The sequence below is a fragment of the Syngnathoides biaculeatus genome, chromosome 4 (assembly GCF_019802595.1).
Source record: "Syngnathoides biaculeatus isolate LvHL_M chromosome 4, ASM1980259v1, whole genome shotgun sequence".
Taxonomy (NCBI): domain Eukaryota; kingdom Metazoa; phylum Chordata; class Actinopteri; order Syngnathiformes; family Syngnathidae; genus Syngnathoides; species Syngnathoides biaculeatus.
Genome location: NC_084643.1, coordinates 26,911,473 through 26,938,003, shown reverse-complemented (window position 1 = coordinate 26,938,003; position 26,531 = coordinate 26,911,473). Strand labels below are relative to the sequence as shown.

General features: G+C 40.4%; 1 protein-coding gene across 6 annotated transcripts in view; it reads left to right on the top strand.

Annotated features, from left to right (window-relative positions):
* The window catches only part of LOC133499170 (netrin receptor UNC5C-like), a 259,981-nt gene that overhangs the window by 206,828 nt on the left and 26,622 nt on the right, over positions 1-26,531 (top strand). For 5 of the 6 annotated variants that reach the window (XM_061816820.1, XM_061816821.1, XM_061816823.1 and 2 more), the window contains 4 exons: positions 10,337-10,517; positions 14,119-14,286; positions 16,956-17,120; positions 22,177-22,224. In XM_061816820.1, coding sequence (XP_061672804.1) covers positions 10,337-10,517; positions 14,119-14,286; positions 16,956-17,120; positions 22,177-22,224 — 562 coding nt within the window. The remainder of the gene's footprint in view (positions 1-10,336; positions 10,518-14,118; positions 14,287-16,955; positions 17,121-22,176; positions 22,225-26,531) is intronic. The other variant, XM_061816822.1, reaches the window with a different exon arrangement.

Genomic DNA, 26,531 nt, shown 5'->3' with positions numbered 1-26,531 from the left:
GTGTTCTGTCTTTTCTTACCTCTCCTCCCTGCCACCTTCCTGTTCACGTTTAGCATTCAGCGAGGAAGGTGCCCCGTTTTGTGGCTCGCTTAAAACAAAACGCGCTGTTTTGACGTATTGCAAAGACGGTCGTTTGCAGTAGCGAGGGCGGGTGTTGCTGGTGTGAAATAACACTCATGTTTCGTGTGAGTGTGTCCACGCCATACATCATTCATGTGCGGTACACCGGCTGGGTTATAAATAGGCCTCCAAAGGCACGTCCCAGTCCGAGCGAGTGTCCTCGTGTGTCCCAGTTCTGTCGGCGGAGGGACACCTCGGAGATCGCTGGCACTATTGCGTACACTTTGGGAGTGGTTTTTGCTTCTACATCCACTGTATTTTCTTCTCCCTGTTTTACACTCTCATTTGTGAGGTTCTTTCAATAACACCACATGATGCTTTTCTATACTTTATTTTAATCGATTGGCTATACAAAATGTATGTTTGCTTCTGCAATATGAGGATCCGATTTAAGAGCTCCATTGTGACAGTTTGCTGGTGACCAGTGGACAAATGGCATTCGTCCGGGCCCCCCTTTTGGTGCTCCACTGAAAAAAATGAAATACGTTTCTGACATTATTCTTCTAAAAGAAAATGTCATTTTCAAATTGAACTTTTCACTCTCTGTCAGGGATGTTTTATTAGTGTAGTTCCGTCGTTAGTGTTTCTGTGCTACTTTAGACAAGTCTTGTTCTCTCTAACCTGTTCTCATGTTCCAAGTTTTGCCTCGTAGTTATTGGACCTCGTTTCAGGATTTTTGGACCTTTTTGACACGTGTTTTTTTTTTTTGTGCTTCTGCCTTTTTGGGCTCCTTATCTGTGTATGACCTCTGACAGAATTAAACTACCCTCGAAAATCATGTCCCTGCCTCTTGGTAATTGTGTGGCTTGAGTCTCATATGAGGGTGAATTTCTCAGAATTCTTATTATTTAATATTATTAATTTATGTCAAATTATGATTATAATATTTTATATTTTCCTATATTAAATATATATAATATAATATAATGTAATATATACTTATCATAATTTATTTAGAATTACTTGTATTTTTTGTCTAAGACAGTATTGTTGGGATTTTTCCCAAGAATATGAACTTTTGGTGTAACAATTCTTCATAAGAATTAGAATTTTTGTCATATCGCTTTATTCACATATTTTCATAATATTATGACTTTATTCTCTTATCGGATATTTTTTTCCCCTTACAGTATTATCTTCATCCTCTCTCCAGTTTATTGAACTTTTTTTTTCATGCAATATTCCCATATTTTTTACTAAAACAATTGGACTTTCATTCTATAATAACCTCTTTAACAGGGTCTTTTACTATTATAATGTCTTTAGGCTTGGTGGATTTATCACCCTTTTTTTTTTGTCCCTTTTAGTGTGGCCTACTACATGTCCCTGTGTGCAATGGACATTAGCGGCAGTCTCAATGGCAACCCATTTATGTCAGCGTACTTTAATTGCATCTTGATGTCACCCGCGTGGACCTCATTAATTAAGCTGTCAGCATTCCCCTGAATTCCCACCACAGCACAGAGTTCACCTGCATTGCGTGTTTGCAACCGCGGTCCATTCTGAGCGTGTCGCCGGGGCAGCGGGAAGGTCCAAAATTCCCACCGAGACACCAACGGCACATATGGCCAATTAAAATGGACCTCAAATGGTACATCCTCACTTCATAAGAGACACCTGGGGCTCTGTTGTCATTTGTGTGGGACTGTCATCCCTATAAACATTCTAAAATAGATATTGTAATGAAAAATACATATAACAGTATTCACTTCAATGTCTATACGAAAAAAAAAGTGATAGAGCGCGTCATCCATGCACAAAGTTGCGCAATTGAGTTTCCCTCGACCTCCAAGTAGTCACCATATCATTCGCGTCCGCTGTTCTTGACGTCATCATCACTTCCGCCGTTGAAAACGCCCAGTGCCTGCGAACAACAGAGATATTCGGATTTTTCGACGCCCCTTCGGACACCGAAGCTCTTTTCGAAAAGAACAACACCACACAACCGAGTGAAGTTACCGGGGCAATATTACACTATTGTTTCGAGCCATATTCAGATGATATGCGATCACGGCCAAACCGCATCCCCGTCCGATACACTTCCGCGTCGGAGATGAGTCATCGCGGCTCATCGCAGACGGCCGGTGTGGCTTATAAAAGAGCGGTGCTGCTTTAGGGGGGTGCTCACAGACGGCGCAGTACTGAACAACACAGTCGAGTCGGGGCGCTTTATGCGTAACGCATTCTCGGCTGGGTTCTTCAGAGCCGCCCCTGTCGCAAAGCCTGACGCGCAGCCTTCGCAGAAACTGTGACGCGGCGCCTCAGGGTGTGGCTAATTTTCGGCGTCTCTGGTGGCATATAAGGAGGAGGTGGAGCTGAGGCTATGCTGCTTTTAGGTGTATGTTCAAAGCCGCCGCAGTACGCGATGAACACTATCGAGACGAGGCTAAGTGAGACATTGTTGGCTGGGCAACGCGCACATCAAGACATTTCATACGCGGATCTTTCGTTACGTTATGAGAGAGACCGATTAAGTGGTCCGTCCCAAACTATTATTTTTTTTTCGTAGCTGTATGCGCACATCAACACATTTCATACGCGTATCTTTAGCTACTTTATGAGAGAGACGGATTACGTGGTCCGCCCCAAACTATTATTTTTTTTTAGCTGCTGTATACTCACCTACCTGTTATTCGGAACCCACGAAGCTCTCGTCCTCTGCACCCGTGCAATCCATTTTTCACAATGAACAGGGTCTCTTGCAAAGTTATGAAGGGTAATTCCATTCTCCCGAGTGTTAAAGCAATGTCCAGCAATGCAATGAGCCGGTGTTTTGGCTAACGCGAAGGAACAACATGCTACCTTCCCAGAGGTAAAACTAATGGAAACAAACGAGTCCACGAGGGTGCGCCGCTGTCCTTTATGTCACTTACTGCTTCTTCTTGAAAACAAATCCCTGAGAGGATTTTCATGGCGGGAGTTACAAAAAGCTGTATACGTCAAAATCATGTTTTGTGGTGAAAAAACACATGAGACCATATTGGCTATGGTTTTTTTCATTAATAATATATCAAAAATCATCAATTTCAAGACAGGCCCACTTTAATGTTTCTTTAAATTCTGCCTGTGGTATCATATGTCACAATAGTTAAGTCGGCTAATTTAGCCATCTGGCTCTGACCCGCTCATGTTAAACCACACTTTGTTCACTGAAAATATATCTTTATAATCAATCATCAACTCAAAATATGACTTTCAACACACAGCAATTGATTCATTAACACAGTTTTGACTTTTGCGCTGTGGCTCTTGTAAACATATTTGAACAGAAAAATATAATTGCAAGAATAAAATATAAAGACAATGCTGTATATGTGGTAGTGTCTGTGCTTTTAAGAGGCGGGCCTGGTGGTATCGTGATTGATGTCAGCGAGTCGCCGTGTGAGTGTCACGGTGTCAGCAGTGGGCCACAGTTGCCTTAGTGTTCTCATTGTGTTTTATACTCACATTGTTCAATAAATGGCAGATAAGTGCAAAAGATATGTTGAGAGAATATTTTATTGTAATAACATTTGTATCGATAAAACAGTAATACATTACTCCTTGTTTATTTTTTTAAATTAAAAAATGTGCAATTTGAAGATGTTGCAGTGAAATGAAAAGTCAACAAAAATGTACAATTTTTTTTCAGTTCCAGTTCAGGGTGTAACCCGCCTCCTGCCTGATGGCAGCTTGGATTGGCCCCACCACTCCCATGACCCCTCATGAGGATAAGCATCTCAAAAAATGGATGGTTGAATGAAAACAAGTGTTTTGCGTTATGGGGTTTGCCAAAAATCAAAAGAAACTCATCTCAAGACACCACTGCATTATTTTACAATAATTTTACTATAAAAAAATGTTTTTGTTTTTTTTTTAAAATCACTTAAAAAAGCGGGGGATTCAGGGCCACGGACAATGAACTATGATATAGTAGGGGAAGCCCGTATTATTGCAATTTTACGCAAACATATACACATTGGCTGATTTCATGTGCGCCATTGGATTAAATTTATATTAGCTTTCCTCGATTGAGTTTGAAGAGTGTTGATTAAGCAGTAATGGCTTTTGTTAGCACGCTAATGAAGGGCTTGATTACCATTCTACTTAGTGGCACACATCGGGATGCGGCTGATGTGTTTGCGTAGCATCTGTTGGCGATAACACGCACACACGCAATTGTCTTTTTATCTGCTGAACAGAGGTGATGTGATTGGAGGAGGAAGACTGATGGTGTTGGCTCGCTAGCCCTCATCTCTCACTGCCCTCCCGGGTTCCGTCTTTTTCGCTCGGCGCGTCCTCTCAAACGACTCCACTCTGTCTGTTGTATTTTCTTGACACCTCCATCACCTTCCGTGACTATTTCTGGCCCCTTGCATTCTCTCCTCTCTCATTTATCTCTCGCTTGCCGCTTTTCCTGCTGACTGGACTTTGGTGTGATAGTGTGAGTCCTTTATTAAGCGCACATTCATCTCTGTGTGTGTATGTCTGTGTATGTGTGTGTTTAATAAGAAAAGTACCACTCAAATTTTATTGAAAAAAAAACATTATACCAATACCATAATTTATCGAATTATTTATTTATTTATTTATTTTTAAGGAAAAGTACTGTGCATAAGAATTATCCCGTGGCCATCAATGTGCAGCGTAATACAAACATGAGATAATATAATATTGGGTAATTTATCCTGAGAATACAGAATATGTCAATAATGTTATATTGTCTGTCTAAATGTGATGCTCCAGCGATTGTGTTCAAATATCCTTTCTGAAAGTATTGGTTTTTAAACTGGGGCGGGGGTGTTATGAAGGGGGCAGTGGGGCTACTATGAACTACAATGAACACTTTTCATAATTAAGTTACACCCGCTGCTGTTCATGTTTTTGTTGATTCCTACAGAATAATATTTGGGATGGGGTGAGGCTGGTGGCTGAAAATTTGCAAGCAGGGCGGTCGGTAAAAATTTCATCTCCAAAAAGAGGGCGCTGCAAGAATTGTTCAGGAACCACTGGCTTAAAGGTTTATGAGACAGCACAATTGATGCGATTCACTGGCCCATCTCCTGTGTAGCCATGTTTACGTGCATCCTTTTTGTCACTCCAATTTAATGCATCTCCGCTCAACTGTTAACATGTCACATGATCTATTGTGATTGGCTGTATACATGTGCATTACGGCTGTGTGACATTGATATCAACATCACATCATTTATCTAGATGGAGGTCACATGTCTTTTGAGTACACTATTTGTAATTGTTTAGACACTTTTATTAAAACAACTTGTGAAATTGAAATGGAATTCCTTCAGAATTCGGCCCATTTATTCTGATTGAGGTGATTACGTGAAGCCTTTTAATTTGGTATGGATTCCTTGCAAACTGCACTTTAAGAAGTTTTGCATTTAGCAATGAGTGAACCGACTTTCTGAAATTCTAAATGCTTGTTGTGAAGTGAGTTAAGTTTGCTGCCAACTTTGTGCACTCGTATGTCAAATTTTTGCTCACAAGTCAAAGCAAAGCAACTGCTCGTATTAGAAATGTTTGAAACATTTGAACTTGTTATTGGGTAGTGACCACCAACCATCCATTTTCTGAGCCGCGTATCCCCTCTGGGGAATGCTAGAGCCTATCCCAGCTCTCTTTGTGCAAAACGCAGCAGTTCTTCCAGGCACTTGAAGAACATGCAAAGGCTGGAATTGAACCCAGAACTGTGAGGCAGATGTGCTAAGTCGGTTAGTTTGTCACTCAACCAAATAAGTTAGTTAAACTGTCAACCAAATAAAAGTCTTTATATGGTGATACAGTACGTGCTTTTCATTGGATAATACATGAGCACTTTGGGAAATTCATTTTTGGACTGGGTCCTAAAAAAAAAAATGCACTTTTTAGATATATAAATATATATATATATATATATTTTTTTTTTTTTTATTTTTTTTTTTTTTTACTGTTTAAGATTTGAAGATACGTATTTTTAATTGGACTGCAATCCCCACATTTTTTGGGCTTTTTCAAATCACTTATTTTTCAACTGTGACTTTTCTTGTTCTTCTAAAGAAGAAGCCATTTTGATGTTGAAAATGAAAGAAAATATATTCTTTTCCCTGGGATCCTGCACATCTCAACTTTCTATCATTTAGTTGTTTTAAGGATAAAAGACAACCATTTGGGAAAAACTGTAAATGCTTTTCATTGGCCAATAACACCACGCTACCCGCTGCCGTGAATCCACATATCCACCTTCAGCCATGGAAAAACTCAAACAATGTTTCTTCAACTTAAAAGAAAAAAAATAATAATGCCACTGTGGGCTAATTTGGAAAAGTTTGCACGTATAAAAGTGCGTACGTCTCCTCCTGCTCTCACCTCCGCATCATGCCACTTGAGTGTCATTCCTGCATGAAATGAAGTGACAAATCTTCCCGGGTGGCTTGTTGGGATTATTAGAGCGCACCACACCCGCTCAGCACCCAACCCCACACACGCGAACCCACATAGACGCAAACACTCACACAGGGGCAAAGCTAATCACTGGCAGAAAGAGCTCTTAAGCCACTTGGCTGTGGTCTTGCGGGGATGGAAATAATACAGCTAATCAAGGGGGATGATCCTCAGTATCAACACTCCATTTTCAGTACAGTGTGATTCGCAGGTAGTCGGGTCTCTTGCATAAGCGCTCCGTGTGCTTTGTCATTTTATCTTCACAATGCCAGATTTTAGCTTTTGTTCTAATCTGACTTTTTTTTTTAACTCTGCCATTTGTTTTGCCTTTGAAAGATTCACATGATGTTCCTCTTTTGCAACAGGCTGTGATGTTCCTGCTCGCAAAGCTTTTCGCCTCTTGGATTTTTTTTCTGATTTTTTTTTTATTGCAGAGCTCCCCAGTGCAACAAAATATGTCTATATCGTGGCCTACTTTTATCCAAGCCAAGCCTTTGTTCCAACACCGCCGCTAAAAATGCAGGCGGATAGCTGCGCGTTAACACTTTCCCTTTTGCCTTTCCCTTGATCTCGCGGAGCTGGAGGTGGGACGCTTGTCCTTAAAGTTCCAAAACATACGCAAGCGTTTGAATGAATTGTACCAGTTTTTGTGCAAATTGCAATACGGTTACGAAAAGACTATGTAGTTTCGCAAATACAGTCGTGTGATGCCTCGACTTACGAGTGGACCGATTTAGCATTTTATTTTGAGTTACCATCAATCTGATGGTCTATTTTTTTCTTTGCTTTGTTTGGTGAGTCAGTATTTTCTAAAGCTGCTGCTGGACAGAACTATTCTCATTGTCACACAGCCCTCTAAAAAAAAAGCTTGCTTCAAGCTGTTTGTCACTTCCAGTGGAATTTTACTCCTAAACTGACACAAAAAAAACTGAAAACATTTAGAAGTTGTATATTTAAATAACAAAATTTTCAATCAAATCACATAATTTCATCTCACCAAAGTCCACCAGATTAGTGCTTACATATAATGCAAAACGTCATAGACGGGCCAATGGAAATTAATGTAGTGTAAGTGGTACGCACAGACGCATGTTTTCTTTGATATGTGGGAACGACTATTATTCTATCTTGATTGGGGACCTTCTCTGCGTCTTATTCTTGACTTTAATTATGCTAATATATAGACCTGATTTACGTTCGTGTTTACTGTCAAAATCTACAATTTAATGTGGGCATGAACAACACAAAGTGACAAAGCAGGGTAACGCGTGTGCATATCCATGAGTACAGTTTGTTACTGATTGGCCAAAACCGCAAAACCAAGGCCAAGGCTGCATCTTGTGTGTGTTTCAGCCCATGTACATTTCAATATCTGCACATGTGTGACGGATATAATCAAAGATTGTGGGTTGTGTTTGTGTGTCTTCATGTCCAATGTTGTGTGTCTGAAGTGAGGAGACAGGTGATGCGGGGGTGGGAGTTAAAATAACAAATACGATGTCTCCCCCACCCTAAAGACCAGCTTGATCCAATCAGACACTGTCCGCCATCAAACACACACACAAACACAAACAAACACATATACACGCACAGTGGTTGACACCAGCTGGGGCTAATGATGCGATGGCTGCGGTGCGCTGCCACCACATGGGGTCTCCTTGTCTGAGCCGAGCCGAGCATACACAGATGGCTCTTGCATGCTAAAATGAAAAGACCGCACTACAGCTGTGATAAGGCGGCAGAGACCCGCTTTAGCGTCGGTTTGCCTCTTCGTGTGTCTTGTTTCATTTACGCCGCAGACTCGGGAAGTGCTATAGTAAGCAAGTGGGAGAGCGGAAGGTTTCCAGGGTTAATTGGCATTGAAGTTCAAATTACTTTTTAAGTGCAGGAGGCATGTTTGTCCTCATTGATTTTGCTGACTGGGAGTCATTTATAAACAGTGTTTGAAAGGGGGGATGAGGGGGGACTGAGGTAATGGATTAGAATACCCTGACACGTGTGTAAAGCTACTCTACAAAAGAATAGAGAAAGTGGAGGTGGGACGGATGGATGATGGATGGACGAATGATGGATCCTTCGCTTTCTTTTCATGGTTCACTGATTTCAACTAATGTCATTTGATCGGCCATTTAGGTAGGCTGATGTTCCATGTATTTCTCCTTGAACTGGTCTCGATATATGTGGACAGTCCAAAGCACCACTTTTCCCTTCCATTTGTGCTGCACACAACCCGCATGTTCCATTTTCTTGTTGTTGAGAATAACCTTTAGGTTTTTTTTTTATTAGAAAGGGAAAGGTCAAACAAGCAGCTTGCAGTCATCCAGAGAGTCAAGTCTGTGAAGAGCAGGAGCAGGTTGCTAGAGAATAACTACCAGCGCAAATAACAGCAGGCCTGTTTTCTCCCTTCCCTCCATATGAGATTCCCATTTCCTAATGCGAAGCGAGAAGGAAATTAAACAATGCGAATGGGACAACGTTGCCGTGAACATTTATGCCTCCGCCATAGAGCTCGGACAGGCTGAATTTACGAGTCTTCGCCACTGTAAATACTGCGCTCGGAAAATGTGATTAGGCTCATAAATAGCATATTCCCTGCTGTCCTATCCTTCACCCGAGGAGCCTTGTAAAAGCATATGCTCGGGACACTCGCCTGATTTTTTTTTTTTTTCTGTTGTCAGCCGTCCATGTGGGATATTTAAGATTTAAGACATTTACAACCGTGCCAAATGTCTTTTTTCCAGAAAAGTTAAGAATCAATACTTATTGAATAATAAAACAAAGCCTTTAAAAATATTCATAAAATGGATCATACTCACCAGAGATGCTGATTAACGCGTGTACAGTGTTAATGTGCACAGATCGCTAGTTTAAGTTGGCTGTGAAATATGATGACATCATCGATGGGCAATCTTGGTTCGAGTATGGATTTGAAGTAACATCAGAGAGTACATACTGAAGATTGGTTCGAAAAAATATATTAGATTGACAAGGTAAACAACAATGCATGTACTGGAAGCAGCCAGGGGGGAAAAAAAGTAATGACATGAAGAGAATATAATGTTGTCAATGAACAATACAGTTTCATGGAATAATTGCGAGTGTTTTGAGTTTTTGTCATTCCTTGTGTTTCTTTGAAGTGGGCTTTTCCAGGGATCTTTCAAATCCTTTGTCCAATAGTTTTTTATGTGATTGCTGCACAATGTGAACTTGGACTAGAAAAAGGGACGATGATAAAATGTAAGCGAAATTGAGTTTTTGCCACTGTGTGTGGGCAAAGTTTGATGACTCACCATAAAACATAAAATTCCAGCTCAACTAAGTCTGAGCCAGAGCAAAATGTAACCGAAAGCCAATTTCACTATATCTATCAAAAGTAGACCTGCAAAAAAAATCTCAATAAATCATTCCCAACATTAAAATGATTTTAGATGTTAGGATGGCCTTTTGGATTTCCATGGGGTCCTTCAAAAGTAAACCTTTCCAAGAACTTTTGCCAAATTACTACCAAATATGAAGTATTTATACTAGACAGATGCACAATGAGAAACTTTGGAGTTTTTGCCATTGTGTGTGGGCATAATTTGATGACTCACCATAAAACACAAAATTCGGCTTCTGAGCAAATAGCTACATTTCTTAGACATTTTGCCTGATTGCTTCCAAATCTGAAGCTTTTGTAATCAATGGGACACTCTACGTTGTAATCAAAATGTTGACTTTTCGTCATTGCACTTGGTCACAACTGCAAAATTAGATTGAAAAATGACCCACAGCCCACCGATCTTCTTCCCGGCAGGTGGAGTGGCTGAAAAATGAAGAGATCATCGACCCGGCGGAGGACAGAAACTTCTACATCACCATCGACCACAACCTGATCATCAAGCAAGCACGGCTGTCGGACACGGCCAACTACACGTGCGTGGCCAAAAACATCGTGGCCAAGCGGCGCAGCACGACCGCCACCGTCATTGTTTACGGTAGGCGTCTTCATCATTTCAAAGACTTGACCTTCTGTGTCCTTTCAATTCTTACTATTAGTCATTCAATCACCATTCCATCCAGTCACCCTATTCTTTATAAACCTTGTCCAAGCAAAGATGTTTGAATGCTTAAGGTCAAACGTCAGATAAGTTAGTAAATTTTATTTTGTCTTTCCTGTCTCTCTGTCAAAAGCAAACTGATCTTCTTCCAACTTTTTGGAACCATTGACCTGTAATAGAGCAAGTGCCCGATCCATTTTTTTTTCCAAGGGATACCCCGAGAGGTTGGAGGTAGAATATAAAAGAGCATGCACATGAAAAGATCTTTTGAGACAGTTGAGGTCAAAGAACCAAATATTTGAAGTCATTTTTTAGTTTCTTAGCCCATTTAAAAAGTCAGATTTGTGTGGATGGGGTTGAGAGCCAGGCACATTTTGAATATGTGTTGATGAAAGCATATAAGCACGTTTTTCTGTTTTTCCAAGAAACCCTATTGATTTTTTCTTTTCTTTTCTTTTTTTTTATTGCCAACAATGGTAAAGGAGTTAGCTAATATCAAAGGTGGTCCAAGTTCAAAATTTTCCAGGCAGTTTTAAATCAATGTTCTTCAAAGAACTTTGGGAAATTTTAGTTTTAATCAAAGCATCAAACCTATTGATTTTACACTTTTTTTTTTAAAGTTTGAGGTAGCAGAAGTCAAAAGTCAGATGTTTTCGTAAAGTTACATCTCTTCCAGGCATCCTTTTCAAATCATTTATGAGATGTTTTATCAAAGGTATTTGAAGAATCTGACAACAGTCAGTCAGATTTTGAGGTACAACAGCTTTTATAGGTTTCAATCAATCCTCCTTAAACTTTTAGTGAATATGACTTCATATCAAAGCAAGAACCCAAATTGTTTTCATTCATATTTCACCAAATATCTTTTAGGCATCGCTGGTCAGATGTCTGATATTCAACTTATAAATTACAAACTTAAAATATTGGTGCATATTGAAATGTATTGATGCATATTCTAGCAAGATCCCTATTTGATTTTACAAGACATTTTACTGAAGATACATACTGTACTTAAACAACATAAGTCTAAATAGAAACATTTTTTTATGATGCCAAAAGAGAAGAAAAGAGTTCAGCCCAATAGTTCTCTTTTATTCCGGTGTATTTGCATCCGATTGGTACTACACTGTTTCTGGATTAGATGTGAAACCAGCGTCAAAACCTAAAAGTGGTCAAAAGGTGCACATTCAATATTTAATGACATTCCTCTTTTGATCCGAAACTCAAATGTTTTCCGCTAGCAGCTAAAATCAAATCAAACTAAACTCCATAAGTGCAGATTTGAGAGTGAATGACTGTTGGTGTTCTCTGTGATTTGCTGGCAACCACTCCAGGTTATTCCCATTCTCTCGTCCTGTTGGAATTGGTTCGAGCTGGCCCGCGAGCCTAACGAGGACAAATGCAAAAGAGTAAGCATGGAAAGATTAGGGTCTTTTTTTGTGTGGAGCATTGAGAACACCATTGCTCCCTCATTTAGCCAAGTCCACTTGCAATTAGCTCCGGACTGGTGCCAACAATCTCTTATTGTGGCCGTCCTCATATGTCTTGAAAAATGTCTTAGAACGTATACAAACCTGTAACTGGACTTGAGTCAGCCAAATGTCCTTCTGCTCTCCTTTAATATTTGTGTGTAGGACTGTTTGTTGTCTTCAAAAGATGGCGACAAGTGTGACTGGTTCGCCTTGACTGCTGGCATAATACCTTACTTAATTCCTCATTTATTTTGTACTTCACTGGAGAGCTCATTCGAACCTAAAATTTGGGATCGAGACACAACAAACATGTGACCAAGTGAAGTAGCTTAAAAAAAAAAATTAGAGGAGTGATTCTCAAGCACTGTAAGAGTACCTGTGGTTAGGGTTAGCCACGAAAAAAAATCACTGAATTAAATGCTTATAAAATTTATGACATTGAAAACATCATCATTGGAACCTTTGGCCCGTTATTGTATTTTAAGAGTGACCATCATATGATGGTAGTGGAGTGCTAAGTATTTTTTGAGGTGGTATTTGTTAAAAGTTTGACTACTACTGTGTTACATTTGATTCACTATATAAGCAATCTGTTGCATAGATAAATAACAATCTAGACATTTGTGGTAAATACATTTTAGAACCAATGAAGTAAAATTGTATAATTTCCCGCGACACACGTGATGACCTCTGCACAGTCGTTGGGAAACGCCCGCTTTAACTTTACCTCAATTGAGATCCAACAATTGCTCCCGCTGTTTAAAATCACAACACTGTGTGTTTTTCATACGCAGCATAGCAGCTGAGACTGGCGACAAGAACAAAACAAGTCAGAATAATGATTATTTTATAGTAAGCGCACTCTCCGAGCCACCTGTTGAGCCCTCGCCTCTGCTTTCTGCCAGTCTTCAAGGAGCGGAAACAACATACGACACGCACACCAAAACACACCCTGATGTTTCCCTCCAGTGTCGCTGCATCTATCCACTGAGTGCTTCAATCAGAAATAACTGTATTTGTGTGTTTGTGTGCACCGGGTTACAGACAGACTGCCCGAGATGGAGTGGTTTGACACTGATGTATCATTACAGAAATAGATTGTTCAGTCTGCAGTTCAATTTCCTCGGAAAAGAATGGTGCGTAGGAAACTCAGGGAAGAAGCTTGAATTGACCAATTTTTATTACTCGACGGGAAGATCCTGCTTCGAAACATTGACCGACACGTCCTGCTAACCTCCTTTGTGTCACTAAATGTTTGCTTTAATGCTGACAGTGCATCATACACTGCTCTTTGAGAGAAATCAGAAAATTGGATATTTTGTTGGATACCAACAAATATCAATATCAACAAAAAAGGCAGAGCTGAGGTATAGGGAGCCATAATGATGCAGCAAATCATGCACTGTCTTGCCCGAAGAAGCTTATTTCCGTGACAGCAAAGTATCAAAATTCGATCACCTTATGTAAAAGTGCTTCGAGTATATCTGTGCCAGCAACATCAAACTAGCCTCACGTCAGGTTGTTATGCGACTTAAAGGCGCAACAGCATCTATCTACTCCGGCTGTGATTTGAGGAAGAAGCATATCACACACTATCATATCGTGGCTACAGATGCGTATTTCCTTGACAGTAGAAAAAATTACACCAATTTCATAATGCAATATGATGTTAAGCCAGTCAGCAAAATTCCTGTCAACTTCTATGCACTCATTCTGTGAGATTCGACCAAGCATCTTATAATATACTATCTTGAATGAATAAGCTTATTTCAGGTACAAGTATCCAAAGAATTATTCAATGTGACATAGAGCCAGCCAGCAAAGCTTCCATCTTTTCCTTTAATGATTCAATATTTCACATAAAATTCCATCCTCCACTGTTTTCAGCAAAGGATAGCACCAGGTGACATATCATTTACAATTTTTATAAATCTCAAAGCAGATTGCGTGGATAATATTTGAAATGTCACTAACGTCTCATTTAAATGCATCTGACTGCAAGGCAGCGCAACAAGCGCCATGTCATGCATGTCTTGACTAAGAACATGATCTCTTTATCTTCGCAGTCAATGGCGGCTGGTCGACGTGGACAGAATGGTCGGTGTGCAACAGCCGCTGCGGGCGAGGCTTCCAGAAACGAACACGCAGCTGTACAAACCCCGCCCCTCTAAATGGCGGACTGCCTTGTGATGGACAGGCCATCCAGAAACTGCCTTGTACCTCCTTGTGCACCGGTGAGTTTAAGATGTTTTTTTTTTTTCTATTGTTTTGCAAGCATCTTTTAGCATGTTGGTGTCAAAGAACTTTGTCAAAGTAATTTGAGGAGCTTCATTTAAAGAAAGTAGTGTTTTTCCCCCATTTTGTGGCATTTTGGTGTCAAGGAACTATGTTGATTTAAGTTTGGGAGCTTCAGTTAGATAATACCTGAGCTTTGCTGCTATGTTCTGGCATCAGAAGAAAACTTTTTCGGGGGATGTCTGTGGCTCAGAGATTTTCACTATTACCAGCTGGGTTTTCTGTCCTTATCCCACATCAATAGCAGGGAAACACTACTGTAAAGATCCATGAGTGGTTGCTTAAAAAAAAACAAACAAACAAAAGAGAGTAGATAGAGTAACTGAGCATTTGTGTTCTTAGGTGAAGGGAAAACTAGTTTATTCTGCACCGTTCATATCCTTGAAATGCCAAATGTCAGGACCGCCGTGAATCGAGGTTCCCCTGTATTCATACACCTGAGAATTCCTTTTTTCAACAAAATGGGGGACCTCTCTAGAAATGTAATACATCTTCAGTAGTCTGCGAATACTTCTGCAAGCAGGGATATTTTTGTCGGTAGCTCCTGTGGGATATTTTTGTATTCCTCTGCTCCAAAGTAGAGACTTATAAGAAGAAGAACTGAAGGTCTGCGATTCAACCACTACAATTACTGACAGAGCAGTTTTATGGTATGTAGTTTTTTTTTTTTTTTTTTTCTGTGGTTTGCGTAATGGCAAGATATGCTAACCAGATAGCGTCATGGCAGGAGCAATAAGTATATTTCCTCTTTATGTTTATGGAGTGATAAACCTGAACTGAGGTAAGTGTGACCTGTGTCTCTTAAAAGAGGCTGGCGTCATGCCATGTCTGGGCAGTGAAGTTGCAGCGGACAACAGAAAAGTCCAGGACGAACCGACCCTGATCGCCATCTTCCAGACTAATCTAGTTAGTTTTGGGCGTATCAGTATATATACTGTATACATTGGGACCCTCCAAAGTCAACATGATCATGTAAAAAAACAAACAAACAAAAAACAATAAAACACTCTTTAAACTCACATAACATTAACATTTTTTACGACTACATCCCCAATTTTTCATTTGGACAAAAGTTCAGGTTCTACTGTATGCGCTGTTTTATAACTCGTTTTTATTTTGGGTGGAAAAACAATTATATCATCTTCTGAATATAAGCACATTTCCAATAAATATGTTCATACATACAGTGCTTGAGCATTCTTGTTTGCCTTGTTATTCAAAAGAAAGATCGTGATGGTTCATATCCTCAGTTTATGTAAAGTATGTTATGCAGTGGCGGCACATTGGGGCAGTGTACTGTAACTTCCTTCTAAATTTCATAATGCAGTTTTCATAATACACAAGCGCTGCTGCCCCCCAAAATTTATGTTGAATTGCAAATTTAATATACTGATTTAAAAATTGTTAATTTATAAGGGTGTCATCAATTGAAGTGGCAAAAACACAGAATCAGCAGACAGACCTCATCATCGTAGCCTCTTCAACCGGAGCAATCATACGCTGTTGCACTTGCAATCTCACATGAACACAACAGCTGCAGCACCCCACGATTATGTTTATCCATCCATCATACAATGCCACCACCGTACAAAAAGCCTATAAAAGCAAATGCTCTGTCACATCATCCATCTGAACTCTTTTCAGACGTCTTGGAGGCATTAGAAATGCAATCAATTTAATAATAAGTTGATGAATACAATTTATACAGGCAGAAATGAATCATCAAACAGTTACTCTTTTGGGATGATGTGGGGTTTTTTCAGCGCTATTTCATCAATCTTTTTTTTTCCCCATAAACAAGCCCACTACAATGTTTCACGATCACGACTTTCACTCATTATTGCCTTAAAAACATCCAGAGTTTTAATCTAGGCAAAACCTACACGACAGAATATGAAGTAATTCAATGAGGAAATATCATCAGCTCCTGCACCTGTTGTCAGTCTATGACAAAGTGACGTGATGAAAATCTGGCTGAAAATCAAATATTTATTCACAAAACATGCTCAAAATTATTACTGAGTGTATTTTGGGGATTTTTTTTTTTTTTTTTTTTTTTTTTTGCCAGCAGCCATCGTTTGTATGCCCAGTACTGTGAAATAAGTGCCACTGTTCACTGAAGAGTCTCTTCCAGATGGTGCCACCTTGTGGCATCTTGTTGCCAAGGCTCTATGTTCAAGAAAGTAGAGTGTGTTTTCTTCAACAGGCCAAAGGAGAGAGATTGCGTTTCGGAGGCCAATTGTAGCCTCCATCAACAATTCTAAACATTTTGTGGGGGTTTTAATTGCTCTCCTGTATCTTTTTGAACCCTTTCCTGCTAAATTCCTACCATATTTTGTGTATTTGTACCATAAGGAACTTTACTCTTTTTTTTTTTCATCATTTCCTACTAAATTTCTGTTGCTCGAGACTTTCTTGCTTATTTCTTTTCTCTATATTATTTCCTGACATATTTTAAGAGTTTGTACCATTTCCTATTCAGATCAACTCTGTTTTCTTGCATCCCTAAATTTTATGTTTTGTGAAATTTCCAGCTAAAATATAACTTCCTTCAAAATTCTCGAGTGTCTGTTGAATTTCCCACTCAGCAATTATTGCGTTCCTCTAGTGGATGGTGAGTGGACCGAATGGAGTAAATGGTCGGCCTGCGGGACGGAGTGCACCCAATGGAGGAGGCGTGAGTGCAACAACCCGGCACCCAAAAACGGGGGGAAGGACTGCGAGGGTCTGGTACTTCACTCCCAGAACTGCACCGACGGGCTCTGTATGCAAAGTGAGTTGATCCTTCGCCTCCCTCTCATCGACATGCAGCACAGTGATGTTTTCAAGATATGCCTCGCGGTGGCTGTTAGTTCCACCACTGGTCTGGCCATTTTACAGCCACAGGGATGTGGAGGAATTGGTGTCCAAGGTGAAAAATCCAAAAGTAATTATTTTTAGCTGAGAAACAGAATCTTTAAACGTGATGTAAGATCGGGATTATCATTTATGTTATGTTATCTAGCATCTTTCTTCGGCCTGCAGGCGAGTTTGTGTTGTGTTGTGTCTTCTCCTTCCACATTTTGGAAACTGGGCCTTCAAAATGGGGTTCTAACCCTTATGTCTGAACAAGGAGGGGGGCCATTCCTCCCAATCACACCTGTCCAGGTCTCACGGTCATTGCCCACGAGCGTGTTGAAGTCCCCCAGCAGAACAAGGGAGTCTTCAGGACTACCCTACCAGGACATAAAGCGCCAGACAACTTAGCCCATTAGGACACACAAACCCCTCCAACATGATAAGGTGACTGCTCAGTAACCAGTTTTACCATCCTTCCATCCATTATCTAAGCTGCTTACCCTCACAAGGGTCAAGGGTGTACTGGAGCCCACCCCAACTATCTTCAGGCAGGAAGCGGGGTACACCCTGAACTGGTTGCCAACCAATCGCAGGGAGACAAACAACCATTCACTCTCACAAGTCTGCAATGAATGCATATTTTTGGGACGTGGGAGGAAATCAGAGTGCCCAGAGAAAACCCACACAGGCACGGGTGAGAACATGCAAACTCCACACAGGCGGGGCTGGAATTTGAACCCCAGTCCTCAGAACTATGAGGGTAACACTCAAACCATTCGTGCCACGGTGGTGCCCGAGTTTTACTCATTCCACCTACATTGTTGTTTTTAAACTATCATATGATGTGTACCATTTCAGACTTTTTTTTTTCTCTCTTGTGAGATTTCCTTCTAAAATCCTATGATACAGCAGTGAACTGCAAAGTATAACCTGGAATAAGAACAAAACCCAACGTGCACTCTATTGTTTCCGCAGTAAGTTTTAATGTTGTCATATTTCCAGCAAATATATACTGTATGTTTTAGTGTCACCCCCTACTATATAATCGCATTTGTGTGAATGCAAGTATTCATGTTGCCATACAGTACAAAGCATTCACATTTAGGCGCTGTTGCTTTTTTTGTTTGACGCCTCCTCCTTCCCTCCTGTCCTCCTCCTCCTCCTCTTTTTTCCCTTCCTCAGGCATCACTATCATCTCTCACTTCGCCTGCCTCGTGTCGCTCGTCTCTCGGGAGGCTTCTTGCTTTCATGGCGTTGATTCATTCGCATTTACTTTCCGAACATCACCCACCGGTCGCCTCGCTCGGTCAAGTCAGTGTCTCCTTTTTTTTTTACCAAAGCATAACGTCACATAAATAATAACACAGTGCATCATCCACCAATTCAACTGCCATTTGGCTCAATCCCACCATCTTCTGTGGTGAATTTCAAAAAAGCATGAAAGGTGAAGCGAATGTAACAGCGCTTCTCGAAGGTACAGGCAATTATATTTGTTGACTTGCACTATGAGGAGGAGTACCTTGCTTACTCACTGCAGCAAGAGTAATTGGCAGACATTTGACGAGAGCAGAGGAGAGAATATAGCGGAACGTATTTTTAGAGCACGCACACGCACGTATTCTCACATGTGCGTGCTTGCGACGACACCACAGGTTCTCGGGGTGATGAGCGACAACATCCCTTCATTAGCAAGGAATGATTAGCCATCCCCTCGTCGTAATCAGTGTTTTTCACATTTTTCAAAGTCGGATTGGCTTCTGTGGTTGCCACACAATCTTGGGAAACAACTAAAACTACACATCGTGATTGCACGGCATCCGTAGTGCAGCACATTAGGAATGGAAGAAAAAAAGGGGAAAAAAGAAGTGTCGTTAAGCACCTTAAAGACTCACAATGTGCTACAGTATTTATGTCATGCTATGCGTAGAAATTATTTGGAATAGGAAACCATGTAAAGGTATACAAAGCTATCATAATTATTACCTAATGGTCAAGTGTCATCCTATAAACCTTCTAAAATAGATATTGAAATGAAAAATACATATAACATTATTCACTTCAATGCCCGTACGAAAAAATAAATAGGAGCAGCGAGGGCGTCATCTATGCATAAAGTTGTGGAAGTGTTCATTCGACATCCAAGTGGTCACCATATTGGCTGCATCTCCTGCCCGTGACATCACCCCAGACATTCACTATTGGAAACACGCTGTGGCCCCTGCTGTGGGACACACGCCTTCAGACACGGAAGGTTTTTTCGAAGAGGAGAACATCTCACAATCGAGTGAAGCGTCCGGGGCAATAATATCCCATTGTTTTGAGCCATATTTACATGGTATGGGGATCTTTTGTTACGTTATGAGAGACGAATTACGTGGTCCACCCCAAATTATCATTTTTTTTAGTAGCTGTATACACACCTACCTGTCATTTGGAACCCACGAAGCTCTGGTCCTTTACACCTGTGCAATCCATTTTTCACAACAAACTGGGTCCCTTGGAAACCTACGAAGGGTAAATCCATCCTCCCGAGTGTTCGAGCAATATCCAGCAATGCAACGAGCCGGCATTTTGGCGAACACGGAGGAACAACGAACTACCTTCCCGGAGGTAAAACTAATGGAAACAAACGAGTCCACTTGGGGGAGCTTCTGTCCTTTACGTCACTTCCTGCTTCTTCTCAAAAACAAATCCCTCGAGAGGATTTTCATGCCGGGAGTTACAAAAAGCCATATACATCAAAATCATGTTTTGTGTCCATACCGGGTGCCGTTTTTCATTAATAACATACTAATACAAACACACAATACTAAAAATCATCCATTTCATAACACTTGACCTTTAATGTTGTCATTACTATCATTAAAAGGGTTGAATTCATGTGTATAGCTAAAACATCACTCCTTTAACATACCTCAAATCGATGCATCTTTGCCCTCTTAGAGGAAAAGAAATACCACGTTTCATGTTTTACTTTTTTCTCACTTATGTGGGGTACTTTACCATATTTCAACCAATAGTTACTTTGCTGCCTCAATTAAATGTCAAGGGATCCCTCCACTTGCAAAAATACATGCGGCTCCTTAAGTAATTGCCCGGATTTGCTGCTGAAAAAAGGGTGCTAGTCACAGAAGTAAAAAGGTTTTGAATTGCCTATTGATGCCACAAGATAACAGCAAAGCACTCCCTTTATATTAGCCAGGGCTTTGGGAAGTTTTTCAATGGATTATTCTTCTACTTCTGCGCAAAGATAGCTCAGATAGGCTCCAGTACTCCCACAACCCTTGTGAGGATCGGCGGCTCAAATAATTCATGGATGGATTGGTTAAAAAAAAGACAAGTAGTGAATCATTAATGGGCTTCAAAACATTACATACCCATTACAGTGGCCTGCGTGTAATAAACACCATGGGCTGTATTTCCGTGGACTGTACAGCTGCAGTGGAGTGCAAAACGGGCATATTTTGCTTTTCGTCCAAGTCTCCCTGCACATGTTTACCTATTTGACAGTCTGTTTCACGCCAATGGATGAGGCGGCCCTGTGCTATGAAATGCATTATTCCCTTTACTTTTGGCCAAGTCACACGCAGACATAACTTAATGCACATTTTCCTTTCATTTTTGTCAACCCATCTAAACATTGTATGGGTCCTGTACTTGAACAAATAAAGACCGTACCGCAAATTGATGCCAACCTTTTTCCTCTTAGAAGAAATAAATACTAGTTGGTCCATCAGAGGTCACCATGGCAACACAGAAGATGCTGTTTGGATCATTACACCCCAGTGCACCATCAAAAGGATTGTGGTGCTGTTACATTAGATACAATGAATCCATATTGCTGCTTTAATGTTATACGAACGCAAGGTTTTCTTGGATGAAACGTGCTTGGCTGTACATTCAGGCTCACATCCCCCGATTGACTTTGTCTTTGTCACAACTCGACACACTGGCCTTATATTTCAACTACTTCCTGTAGCACTAACAGGTAGACATAAAATGTGTGTGTGTGCTCGTGCGTGTGTTTGTCACGCTGCAGCACGTAGTATGTCTCCAGCAAATAAATTCTAATGTAATCTTTTAAAGCTGCAGTAATTTTCGGCAATAGTAGAGCAGCCCTGTAACGTTTTACACCGTGTTTGCATTTGCATGACACAAGACAGAAGGTAGAACACCAAACATTCCTCTTTTTTGTTGTTATCACATCACTAAAGAAAAAGATCTGAAAGGGTCATGTTTTAAAAAAATCATGTTTTGTTTTGTTTTACACTGAATTCAATATTATATATACAGTATATATAAATAAGCCTATTCCAGCTATCTTTGAACGAAAGCTGGGATGGATATGAAATGAATAAAGTTTACAAACACCCTCCTGGTTCATTCTTCCCTCTCTTGTGATCATTACAAGCCAGTTTGAATAAGAGGGCAGCAAACCAAATTTACTGGATGAGTACATTGGTCTGCTGCCTCCTGCTTGTGTTCACTTCAAACATATTATGTGGCCGTCAGGTAGTAATGACTTTACACTATTCACACCTGGTTTCGGTTGGTGTATTATTTTATACAAAAACACCTGCCACATAAACATGAAGATACCTGTGAATGTCAAGTGTTTAAAAATGATCATCTTTTATGCCGTTCAGCATTCAACCAATCTGCCATTCTTCTCTTATCCTCTCATTTGGCTTCCTCACTTAATTAAACACTTTCTATTTCACACCATCTTGTCTTGTAATGGGACGAGCCGCCCGTTCCTGTCACGCTACGTTAGCGTCTTAGCGTGGTCCCGACCTCTAATCGTTTTGGCATTTGGTTGATGCGCTGATGATTAAGAACAAACGGTGTGCAAACAGAGTAACACATTCGTCGGAAATCAACAATGCTGATCGTGCTGATTCATTGTGTTGTGTTTTAGTCTGTTTTTTGTCATTTAGTTAATCCATCCATCATCCATCCATCCTTCATCCTTTCCTTTCCCTGTCCCAAAGGTTCATTGTTTGAGACGTCCAAAGAAAAGAGTGATGTGGGATTCACATGTAAGTTTTACCCTTTTTTCCTTGCCTTTTTCTTTCTTTGTGTGTGTGTGCGCGTGTCCATGCCTGTATGGGTTCTTTTATCACCAGATCAGTGTATTTGTTTGTTTCAGAATGTCAAATGTGCTCTCATGCAGCCATCAAAAGCACATCAATTATTTTTTACTGTTGCAAGGGAGGGAAATGTGAATCAAAGGCTTGTAGTTGATTCAATTTAAACAAGAAGTGATGTATCCGTAAATATATCGTTCAAAGACGGCGAAACAAATGTGAAAGGCAACGTGAATTTTTTTTTCACCTTTCGAACCGGTCCCTAGATAACATTCATCAATATACACAAAAGATAAATAAAATGACAGAACACTTACATTGCCTTTGCATATATACGCTGGTTGAAATTGGTAAGTTGCAGCGGGGGGCATTGTGGCCAAGAGAGCGACCGCTCAGAGTTGCCGGCATGGCCACCGTATCTGGACTGGACGTACATATTAATCACACGTTCCCTTCCTAGCTATCATCCTACCCATCTATTATTCAGGATTTTCCACCCTTGTTCCTCCCTACTCTCTCTAACTACTTCCAGTGAATCACCGTCCACTTGCTACTTACCAACCGACCTAGCTAGTTACCTAACTTCTTCTTCTGTCTCCTACTAACGACTTAATTTCTATTTACCCGATTGGCTTCTTTACTATATTCCTACCTACTTACTTTCATTCGTATCTACATAACTGAAGTATCTACCGACCTACCCACCCGCTTTCGTTCCTTTCTCCCTCCCCACCTACTAGTGCCCTCTAAATCTCCTTTGCCCATCAGAATCAAAAAGTATTCGTCTTTAGTTTAAAATGTCTTACTTTAACAAGGATCCCTGACCGTATGTGGGCCGAAAGTAGGTTAGCTTTATGGGTGCCAGTGGCATCAATTCTTGTCTGCCTGACCAGCTGTCTCCTTCCTAGCTAGCCAGCTTGCTACCTCACCAGTTCTCGTCATCTTTCACGGTGTCGTTGGATTAACTTTCTCCCATTCATTCTGTCGCGGTCGCCTTCCACCTCGACGTTGGCTCCTTTTCCGCTCCAGTTGCGGCGCTGCCAAGAATATCCGTGCGGGTTTTTGAGCCAAGCAATGGAACCCCTCCATCCGTGAAGATGTCATTGGAGGGCTCTAGCTACAAGTGCACTCATGCTCAGAAACTATGCTGACTAAGTTCAAATGGCGTCGGACATAAATAAAGGTGAAATATAATGAAATTCATTCATTCATTTTCCAAGCCGCTTATCCTCACAAGGGTTGCGGGAGTGCCGGAGCCTATCCCAGCTATCATCAGGGAGAAGGCGGGGTACACCCTGAACTGGTTGCGAGCCAATTTTGAAAGGGACATGTAGACAGACAACAGTTGCACTCACAATCACACCTAAGGCTTTTTTTTAGGGGGAAGGGGGATGTGGGAGGAAACAGGAGTGCCTGGAGAAAACCTCTGTAGGCACAGGGAAAACATGCTAACTCCACACAGGCGAGGCTGGGATTTGAACTCCGATCCTCAGAACTGTGAGGCCAGCGCTCCAACCGCCATATCATATTTAGCATTTTTACAAGTAAATACACCGTGGAAGTAATGCAGCTTTTGCCAGAATAAAGTAAGGATGATTCCTTGATTTAGCTTGATTCCTATCAGAAAATACTCATTGGGCGTATTTCTGAGGACTAATGGCAATTCGAGTCACCACCGATTTGTGAGCAGCTTTACTCCCTACAGTACAAAATTCCCTTTGTTTTTTAACCTACAAGCCTTCTTCCCTACCAACCTTCTTACCTCCCTTGCTACCGGCCAACTGACCTACCTAACTTCCTTCCTGCCTGCCTGCCTACATCCACTGTACGTATTGCCAAAAGTATTCGCTCGCTTTCCTTGATTCAGCTATGATTTTAAGGGATATCCCGTTCTAGATCCACATGATTTTATATGATCCTAAGCTCCCCTTTGCAGCTGTAACAGCTTCATCTTTTGTGGGAAGACTTTCAACAAGATTTAAGAGTGAGTTTATGGGAAATTTTTGCCTCGTTCTTCCAGGTGCGTATTTGTGAGGTCACACGCTGACGTTGGATTAGATGGCCTTGCTCAGTGTCCCCTAAAAACCAACCCCAACGTCGTCTATCGGGTTGAAGGGAGGACTGAAGGCGCGAGTGAGAGAAAGCCCCCACAGAATGCCACCCGTATCGCCCACATCAGAAGCCACCATTGCGACCATGTCCCTCTTTTGCCTGTAATTACTTGTGCTTCACTAATCTTTTACCTTTCCACCGACTGACCTGCCTAGCGAGTTCCCAACTGCCGTCGCTGTTGTCTGTCCGGCACCTACACTCTACCTACCAACCCCGCTACCAAGCTAACCAACCACCCACCGTACCCTCTGATGATGATAATAAGACATGACATATCAACTGACCCAACCAACCACCCGTCTTACTTCCTCACTTTCGTGTGTGTGTACTGTATGTGTGCGCGTGTATGCGCGACCTGGCATTTGAGAGGAAAACATCCAGCCCTTGCGCATCCAGCGCTGTCAGATTAGACTGAGCAGAGCATCAAAGATGGAGGAATACTTCAGATGTTTCTTTGGCTCCTTTTATACTGCGTCCACTCACATATAGAAATGTGGGGGCAGCTTTTTCCACATTGTATAGTGTGACAAAAACACACCCGAGGTGGGCTCCGTATAACTTGCGAGATGTTGATTGGTGTTTGTGTCCACAGTGGTCAAGAAAACTCAATTTGTAGACGTATGGAATATAAAATTTGTATTAGTTTTTAATTGCTGAAACTACTTTGATGTTCTGAATCAAATATAAAATGTATGAGGAAACAATAAAAAAGATATTAATCCAGTAATAACATTGTGACTATTGTTCATCTATACTTTTCTAACTTAAGCTTAATGATATTTCAACATTATTATTGTACTTTTTTTACTTAAAATTCCAACTTGTTTTGTATCACTTCGTACCAATTTTCCCCTTAATGTTAAAAATAAAATCTCTTATATTGTCCAACTTTATTCTAAAGCTACTCCTGATTTTTTATGTTGCAACTTTTTCCCTTTAGGTTCCACATTTTTTTTTCTCCCATGACTTTTATAACTTTTTCCTCATAAAATTTAAACTTCCCATTGTAAACATTCCTGTTCATATTATGACTTTTTTTCTGATATTATTATTCAAAGTTACTCTGATGAAACACCAAGAGTTTTCTTCCAGTATCATTACTCTTTTAAATCTAAAATTTTCATTCAATTAATATTGTTCAATTTTATTCTCATGATACTCCAAATGTATTCCCAAAACAAGAACTTATTTTCAGAATATTTTGAATTTCTATTCATTTATACCCCGCCTCCTGCCCGTTGATAGCGAGGATAGTCTCCAGCACTCCCCGCGACCCTCGTGACAATAAGCGGCTAAGAAAATGGATGGATGTATGGATAAGATGAATGTACTGTTGCTCACATTTCTAACATCTTGTTCTATTATTATTGACTATATTCGCTAACTAACTAACTTTTTTCCTTTAATAGTGCCTTTTTTTTTTTTTTACTTCATTCTCATGGTCATACCCCTCTGACTTTTTCCCTGGCAACCTGACAACATTTTAACATTGTGACTATTGTTCATCTATACTTTTCTAACTTAAGCTTAATGATATTTCAACATTATTATTGTACTTTTTTTACTTAAAATTCCAACTTGTTTTGTATCACTTCGTACCAATTTTCCCCTTAATGTTAAAAATAAAATCTCTTATATTGTCCAACTTTATTCTAAAGCTACTCCTGATTTTTTATGTTGCAACTTTTTCCCTTTAGGTTCCACATTTTTTTTTCTCCCATGACTTTTATAACTTTTTCCTCATAAAATGTAAACTTCCCATTGTAAACATTTCCTGTTCATATTATGACTTTTTTTCTGATATTATTATTCAAAGTTACTCTGATGAAACACCAAGAGTTTTCTTCCAGTATCATTACTCTTTTAAATCTAAAATTTTCATTCAATTAATATTGTTCAATTTTATTCTCATGATACTCCAAATGTATTCCCAAAACAAGAACTTATTTTCAGAATATTTTGAATTTCTATTCATTTATACCCCGCCTCCTGCCCGTTGATAGCGAGGATAGTCTCCAGCACTCCCCGCGACCCTCGTGACAATAAGCGGCTAAGAAAATGGATGGATGTATGGATAAGATGAATGTACTGTTGCTCACATTTCTAACATCTTGTTCTATTATTATTTGACTATATTCGCTAACTAA